Genomic DNA, 8,353 nt, shown 5'->3' on the forward strand with positions numbered 1-8,353 from the left:
GGAACTCACTCTGTAGACCAGGCTGGCCTCGAACTCAGAAATCCGCCTGCCTCTGCCTCCCAAGTGCTGGGATTAAAGGCGTGCGCCACCACTGCACTGCTAAAATAATATTTTTAAGTGTTCCTTTGTTGTCATTGTCTCTGAGCTCCTAGGCGCACGTGATCCTCTCGCAGTGCTGGTACTAATCAGCAGTGAGTGTGCAGTATACACTGCCACATACAGTTCCTGGATTTTGAAACAAACAGTACAGATTAACGAACAACCACTGAATGCCAATCTACCATGCATTCACCTGCTTCTCTGACAAACGCTGATCAGGTGCCAGCTGTAGGTGCCAGCCGTCTGCTAGGCGCTTGGGATGCTAACAGTAGATGCCATGCTTGCTCTCCTGGAAGCTAGTCGGGAAGAAAGAAGGAAAAACAAGGCTGGGGTGTGCTCTTTGGGAAGAGTGTGCAAGGCTGGGGTGTGCTCCCTGGGACAGTGTGCAAGACCAGGGTGTGCTTCATGGAAGAGTGTGCAAGGCCGGGATGTGCTCTGCGGGAGAGTGCTTTCATATTTGAGGTACTTGGTTTTTGGTTTGGTTTTGTTTTGTTTTGTTTCGAGACAGGGTTTCTCTGTGTAGCCATGGCTGTCCTGAAACTCACTCTGTAGACCAGCTGGCCTTGAACTCAGAAATCCACCTGCCTCTGCCTCCCAAGTGCTGGGATTAAAGTGTTTGTTTGTTTGTTTTTTAAAGATTTATTTATTATTATTCATAAGTATACTGTAGCAGTCTTCAGATGAACCAGAAGAGGGCATCAGATCTCATTACGGGTGGTTGTGGGCCACCATGTGGTTGTGGGATTTGAACTCAGGACCTTCGGAAGAACAGTCAGGGCTCTTACCAGTGAGCCATCTCACCAGCCCCATTACTTGGCTTTGATCCCCGGTGCTACAGCCAGCAGCACTGGCCTTGTGAGGAGATCAGCACTGTGGAGGGGAGAAGGAGGGGTCCAAGAAAGCATCCAGTGTCGTGAACAGGCCGCTCTCCATGATTGCAATGATCAGAGAATGTCCTTAGGGGAACTGGAGTTGAAACCGAGACCTGAATTGAAGGGAGTTAGCAAGGCAAAAGAAGGGGCCCGGTGGGAGGTTCTTGGTAGAGCATAGTGTGCACAAAGGCTCTGGAGCAAGCAAGAACTGAACGTCCATGGAGAGCTTAGAATGAATGTATTTTCTGGCCTGAAGGGGGTGAGCCTGGTGCAGGAGGCTAATACAGAGTCAGCAACATGATAAAAGGGTGTGGTAGAGGTTTTTAGACACATGTAAGTTCAGAGGTCATAGAGACTCAGGGTGGTATGGTTGGCCAAGGGAACAGAGTCCATTTTTACTGAGCACATAATAGCAGAAGACAGAGTCAAAAAAGATAGGGCACCAATGGGGAAAACCTGATGTCCACTTAATGTTGCGGGGAGAGGAAAGTCGGTGGTAAAAGGTTGGGATGAGCGGGGCGTGGTGACGCACGCCTTTAATCCCAGCACTCCGGAGGCAGAGGCAGGCAGATTTCTGAGTTCCAGGCCAGCCTGGTCTACAGAGTGAGTTCCAGGACAGCCAGGACTATACAGAGAAACCCTGTCTCGAAAAACCAAAAAAAAAAAAAAAAAGTTGGGAGGTCATGTTATTATTGTCTTCCTTGCCTGTTCCTGCAGGGTCAGCATGGTTTGCGAAGGAGCCCGTGCCCTGTTTCAGGCTGCACCTTGGGTGACAGTGGGCTCCCCAGTGGGCTCCCCTGACGGCGCCTTTGGCCAGCTCTTTCTGGTTGTGCTGAGGAGGGCCCACCACTCAGCTAGGAGATAACTGTCACTGCACTCTGAAAGAGCTTATAGGAACTGCGGGTTCGGAGCTAGCCACTTGACGGAGGGTGGCTTTGAGAGACAGAAAGACCCGGACCCATGTCCAGCTTGGAACAATGTTCTTTATGAGGACACTGTCACACTTTTCAGACATACACCAGAAGAGGGTATCAGGTGCCATTAGAGGCAGGTTGTGAACCACCATGTGGTTGCTGGGGATTGAACTCAGGACCTCTGGAAGAGCAGTCTGTGCTCTTAACGGATGAGCCCATGTCTCCAGCCCTGAGCAATGTTCTTAACCATATGGGACCTCACTCTCCTGCATCAGTGCCAATATTATTTGATAGTACTCTGGGGATTAACGATGTTTGTTTACGGTTTCTGACTTTTACACAGTGTGTCACCATGTAGGCCAGGCTGGCCTAGAACTCTGAGATCCACTTGCCAGTGCCTCCAGGGTTTGGGGATTAAAGACATGAGCCATCATGCCTGGCTGGGGTTTTGTTTGTTTGTTTTCTAAAGAAAGGATCTCTATAGGCCTAGCTGGCCCGGAACTTGAGGATTCTGAGCTCCCGATCCTCCTGCTTCTACCTTCCAACAGGGTAAGCCCCTGACTTATCTCTGCTTCTCTTAGGCAGTGTCTGGCTGGCCAAGTAACTCAGGCAGGTCTCAGTTTTATGATGCTCCGGACTGCTGGTCAGCACTGTCACCCCTGCAAATATTAGCACAGTCATTAATGAAATCGAGAGGCGAATGAATCCCTTGTGGATTGCTTAAGCAAGGATGATTGCCTTCCCCCATGTTAGATGCCCGTGAGTTACTTGGTGAGGAGAATTTGGACCATGGGGGAGAAATCAGAGCTGGTAATAGGTAAAGGATGTGGGCGCCACCTGTAGATGGAGATTGCCTAGGAGCTGAATAACCACCCAGAAAGAGCTGAGAGAAGGTCCCGGAGGAATTCTTAGGAAGGAGGGAAGCCCTGCAAAAGGCCTCAGGACGAAAACATCAACCGTGCGGCAGTATGCTCTGGCGGTCTGATGCAAGGAAAAGGGTAGAGCCAGGACTCAGCCTCTCACTCAAACTCCTGCCCCAGGTGTGTGACAATCTCGGACGGCGACACACAGCTGCCTGTCCCCTCTGTGCGTTCTGCTCCCTGAAGCTGGAGCAGTGTCACAGTGAAGTGAGTGTGCTGCGCCAGGAGTGTGACGCTTCCCACAAGATCCCCTTCATCAGCCCCTTGCTCTCAGCCCAGAGCGTATCCACCGGCAACCAGGTACCTCTCCGCGGGGAAAGCCTGCAGCAGGGCCCGCTGAAGGGGCTGTGGGAAGGGCCCCAGGGGCAGCGTGGCCTGCGCCTCTCACGAGTCTCCGTTCCATAGGCGAGGATCCCAGAAAAAGGTCGCTTTGCTGGGTTAGAAATGTACGGAGGACTCGGCTCAGAGTTCTGGTGCAACCGGCTTGCCATGAAGGGCTGTGAAGATGACCGAGTCTCCAACTGGCTCAAGGCTGAGTTCCTTAGCTTCCAGGAGGGGGATCTCCCCACGAAGGTCAGACCCTCTTCTTCAATCTAAGCCCCCTCAGCCACACCCAGTTCTTTCTAGGTACTTGTTCTAAATAGCCTGGGGCTTGGGATCCTGGCGCTGAGACCCAGCCCTTGGTAGTCTCCTGCCACTCTTCAACAGACTAGGTCACACCCTTCCCCCAGTAGAGCAGGGTCACATTCAACACAGCAGTAGGAATGCTGCCCAGTGAGAAGGTGGGGAGGGGGGCGAATGGGGGGGGGGAAGAGATGGAGACGGAGGCTCTAGCTGCAGCCTTGCCAGTCGTTCGCTGATTGGCTTTGTTCAAATCACTGCCCACTCCAACCCGCAGTTATACTCGACACTGCCCAGCTCTGTGAACCAGCCTCCCTAGCGCCACCGGAAGCCGTGCTTTCCCTGACCAATGATATCAGCACGTTTCCCCTCACCCCCACACTGCCTCCTCTGAGTAGCCGAGAGCTAGTCCCCAAGCCCACTCCACAGTTTGACAGTAGGCAGGGGCTACAAGGGAGAGATTGTCACACACCTGAGAGCCTCCTGCCCCTTCCCTCACTTATCACCAACAGGCTTCCTGATAATTGGACCACTAGCTGGGTCACCTTCCTGTGGTCTATACGCTGTTCCTCTCTGACACACCTCTGTGTGTGAGTGTGTGTGGGTGTGTCTGTCTGTCTGTCTGTCTGTCTATGTGTTTCTGTGCATGTCTGTGTGTATCTGTGTGTGTCTGTATGTATGTATGTATGTATGTATGTGTCTATATGTGTTGGTTTATCTGTGTGCATTTGTGTGTATGTCTGTGTGTGTATCTATGTGGGTGTGTCTGTCTGTCTGTCTGTGTCTGTGTGTTGCTAGGGATGGCACCAAGCGCCTATGTGTGCAAAGCAAGCCCTTGGCCATTCATGTACTGGACCCTTAAGCGCCTTCCTCTGCATCCCAGTGCTGACCAATAGGACAACAGGACCTCCTGGTTCCCTTACCTCCTGACTGCTTCCCAGGGATCCATGAAGGAGGGCAGAAGGCGGTAAAGGAAGGACAGCGGGGTGCCCCCAGCTATGCCCTGTCCCCCCAGGGCAGGATGCCATTACCCTTACATAAGCTGGACACTAGTGTCCTGTCAGGATTTTGATGTTCTCTTTCCCTGGCTCTCCTGGTATAGATTTGTGACACAAACTATATCCAGTACCCAAACTACTGTTCCTTCAAAAGCCAGCAGTGCCTGTTGAGAAACCAGAACAGAAAGGTGAGCCATGGAACCCGTCCACACCGCCCTTGGTGCTCCTGGGAGGACCTGTGCCAAGCCCTTCTCTCCCAGAAGCTAGGCTGTGGAAACAGTTCCCTTTCGGCTTTTCTGAGACAGAGGCTCCACACGGTGCCTTCTCTACCTAGCCTTGGCATGAGCCAGGCCCTGTCAGGGGCGGCTGGGACAGGTCAGAGGGATGGACCCTGAGGGGCCAGGAGAGCCTCAGTTGGCCTGAAAACTGAATACTGAGTTTCTGTCCAGGCTCCCAGCCTTATGCGTTAGGTAGTCTCCGGTAAGGGGCTTCCCCTCTGAGTCTAGGCCTCCATCTGTACTCCTTCCTGCCCTCTCCCACTTTCCCCTGGTCCTGGCACCTCCTCACCTCACACTCCCTCCCGTATACACCACGCCTTTGTAGATGTCCCGCATGAAGTGTATGCTGAATGAGAAGTACAACGTGCTGAGCCCGGCAAAGAGCGAGGAGGTGATCCTTCGATGGAGCCAAGAGTTTAACACTTTGACTATAGGCCAGTTTGGATGAGCTGAGGTCTGTGTCCCCCCAGCCCCAGCTCAACCTTGCTCCATCGCTCTCAGATTACATCTGTCAGTTGGCTTCCAGGTGCCCCTCACAGGGCCTCCTACCTGGCCCCTACTTGCATTTTCTTTGGGTTGGGAGAACAGTCCCAGAGAGGTGCATGATGGGAGCTGCGAGTGCCTTGAAGAATACCTTCAAATAAAACGTTATCTGCAGCCCAGGTGCTCTGCTAAGTATGGTCCCCACCCTCAGCACTGCCCCCTCCCTCCCTAGGGATGTCCTTCCAGATCCCCCGGTGTGAGGTCTGCACATCAGTGAGAGAACTTCCTAGGAAAAGCAATGAGGGAGGCACCGCCACAGCAGGCCTAAGCATTCAAGGAGTTGTACCGAGGGGGCTGTGGCTAGCATCTGAGGGTTAGGAGAGCCATGACAGTGTTCAGGCCTTCATCTCTGAAGCTCTGGGCTCCATGTGTTCTCATGGGAATGGGGGGTTGTCAAGGCCAAGGCCAACCCCAGAGAAATATGACATAGCCTGCCATTTCCCTCTGTGAGGAGAGAGGAAACCTAAACTACTTCCCGGGGCTCAGAAGTCCTTGACGATGACCACTTTGCCGGATGGTCTCAGTGATGAAGTACTTTGAAGTGTTGCCTTAGATAATTTGCACACTCAGAGTAGCCTGAGGAAACCGCAGAGTCTCTTCTATAGGCCAAGAGTCATTGTCTCAGTTAGGGGTTCATTGCTGGGAAGGGACACCATGACCAAGGCAACGCTTAGAAAGGACAACATTTCACCGGGGCTGGCTTACAGGTTCAGAGGTTTAGTCCATCATCATCATGGCAGGAAGCATGGCAGTGTGTAGGCAGATGAGAGTTCTACATCTTGACTCAAAGGCAGCCAGGAGGAGACTGATTCCACAGTGGACAGAACTTGAGCATAGGAGACCTCAAAGTCCACCGCCCAACAGTGACACACTTCCTCCAACAAGGCCACACCTCCTAATAGTGCCACCCTCTGTGGGCCAGCCATTCAAACCCAGGAGTCTGTGGAGACCAAACCTGTTCAAACCACTGTAGTCATTAACAAACCAAACAGTCCTTGGGGTTGGGGATGTGTGGCTCACTAGGTAGCATGTTTTCCCAGCCTGGACAAGGCCCTAGATTCAGTCAGGCATGGTGTAGGTAGTGCATGTCTTGGGAAGTGGAGGTTAAAAGATAAGAAATTCAAGGTTGTTTGGCATGGGTGGCACACGCCTTTTTTTTTTTTTTTTTTTTTTTTTTGGTTTTTCGAGACAGGGTTTCTCTGTGTAGCCCTGGCTGTCCTGGAACTCACTCTGTAGACCAGGCTGGCCTCGAACTCAGAAATCCACCTGCCTCTGCCTCCCCAGTGCTGGTTTCAAAGGCGTGCGCCACCACGCCTGGCTGGCACACGTCTTTAATCCCTTTAATCCCAGCACTGGGGAGGCAGAGGCAGGCGGATTTCTGAGTTCCAGGCCAGCCTGGTCTACAGAGTGAGTTCCAGGACAGCCAGGGCTACACAGAGAAACCCTGACTCAAAAAACAAAAACATGAATACATACATACATACATATACATACATACATACATACATACATACATACATACATACATACATAAATGAATGAATAAAAATAAAATCATGTACAGAGCAGGACCAGTGTCTTAAAGTCGAAAGGCCAGAACCCAGGTAATGGGTAGGGTGGGGTGGTGTTGACACAGGTAAATGGCATGATTGCACATTGCGCACACACACACACACACACACACACACACACACACACCCCTTCATAAAATCCTGTGTGATGGCACATGCCTGGCATCCCAGCACGTGAGAGGCACAGAGACGACATCCTGGGCTACATGAGACCCCCTGTCCCTGTCTTTGATTTTTGTTTTGTTTTGTTTTTTTCTGTGTAGCCCTGGCTGTACTGGAACTCACTCTGTAGACCAGGCTGGCCTCAGACTCACAGAGATCTGAGTGCCTCTGCCTCCCAAGTACCGGGATTAAAGGCATGCGCCACCACCACAGGGCTTGAGACCCTGTCTGAAAAGAGTCCAAGTGTGGTGGTGCTCACCTTTAACACCAGCACTGGGGAGGCGGAGGCAGATCTCTGTGAATTCCAGCTCAGCCGGGTCGACGGAGCAGGTTCCAGGTCAGCTAGAGCTATGTAATAGACCATGTCTCAAAAAAAAAAAACAAGAAAAAAATTGTATGGACAGAGAGAAGGCTCAGATGTTAAGGACAGTTTCTGCTCTTGCAGGAGACCAGGGTTTGGTTCCTGGCACTTATGTCTGGTGACTCACAACCATCTTTACAGAATTGAAGTTCACTTCAGTTCCAGAAGTTGGAATGCCATCTTCCGGCCTTCACAAGCACCGGCATGCACCTTGCACACACACATCCTCAAACACACACACACACAAAACAATTTTCAATTTCTATTTATTTTAATTAAAATATAATAACTTAATTTCTCCCCTTCTGATTCCTCCCATGTGCCCTCCTCACTCCCTCTCAAATTAATGAATTATTGCTACACACACACACACACACACACACACACACACACACACACACACACACTACAAGCTGCTGCGTCCATTCAGCATTGCTTGTGTGTATACAGTGTCAAGGGTTTTGGCAGTGGTTAGGCAATTACAGGGCTCATCCCTGGGACTGTAGTTCTTTATCTAGTGGTGGGAGCCCTGGTGACCGGTCCGCTACTGGCGGTGATACTGTTCAGCTCTTATTTAGGCGGCCATATCTGCTGAGGTACAATGGGTGCTCTGCTTCCTGTCCTTTCTACTTCCTGTTTCTCAGGTTCTTACAGTCTTTCTGCCCCTCTTTGGAGATGTTCCCCGAACCTGCAGGAGGTATATTGTAGGGTACACCAGCAACAGTTGATCTTTGCATTGTGATTAATTGTGGTTTTCTTTTCTTTTTTGTTTTTGTTTTTTTGTTTTTTGTTTGTTTGTTTGTTTTTCCAAGACAGGGTTTCTCTGTATACCCCTGGCTGTCCTGGAACTCACTTTGTAGACCAGGCTGGCCTCAAACTCAGAAATTCACCTGCCTCTGCCTCCCGAGTGCTGGGATTAAAGGCGTGTGCCACCACTCCCGGCTTCTTTTTTTTTTTTTTTAAGATTTATTTATTATATCTAAGTACACTGTAGCTGTCTTCAGATGTACCAGA

General features: G+C 51.0%; 1 protein-coding gene across 1 annotated transcript in view; it reads left to right on the forward strand.

Moving 5' to 3' along the window:
- Acrbp (acrosin binding protein) overlaps positions 1 to 5,357 on the forward strand; it is a 14,706-nt gene extending 9,349 nt beyond the window's left edge. Inside the window, exons 7-10 of the mRNA XM_021191076.2 lie at positions 2,926 to 3,105; positions 3,211 to 3,378; positions 4,529 to 4,612; positions 5,028 to 5,357. Of these exons, the coding sequence (XP_021046735.1) occupies positions 2,926 to 3,105; positions 3,211 to 3,378; positions 4,529 to 4,612; positions 5,028 to 5,150 (555 nt within the window). The 3' untranslated portion in view covers positions 5,151 to 5,357. The remainder of the gene's footprint in view (positions 1 to 2,925; positions 3,106 to 3,210; positions 3,379 to 4,528; positions 4,613 to 5,027) is intronic.
- Positions 5,358 to 8,353: the final 2,996 nt, after the last annotated feature.

The sequence above is a fragment of the Mus pahari genome, chromosome 2 (assembly GCF_900095145.1).
Source record: "Mus pahari chromosome 2, PAHARI_EIJ_v1.1, whole genome shotgun sequence".
In the NCBI taxonomy this organism is placed as follows: domain Eukaryota; kingdom Metazoa; phylum Chordata; class Mammalia; order Rodentia; family Muridae; genus Mus; species Mus pahari.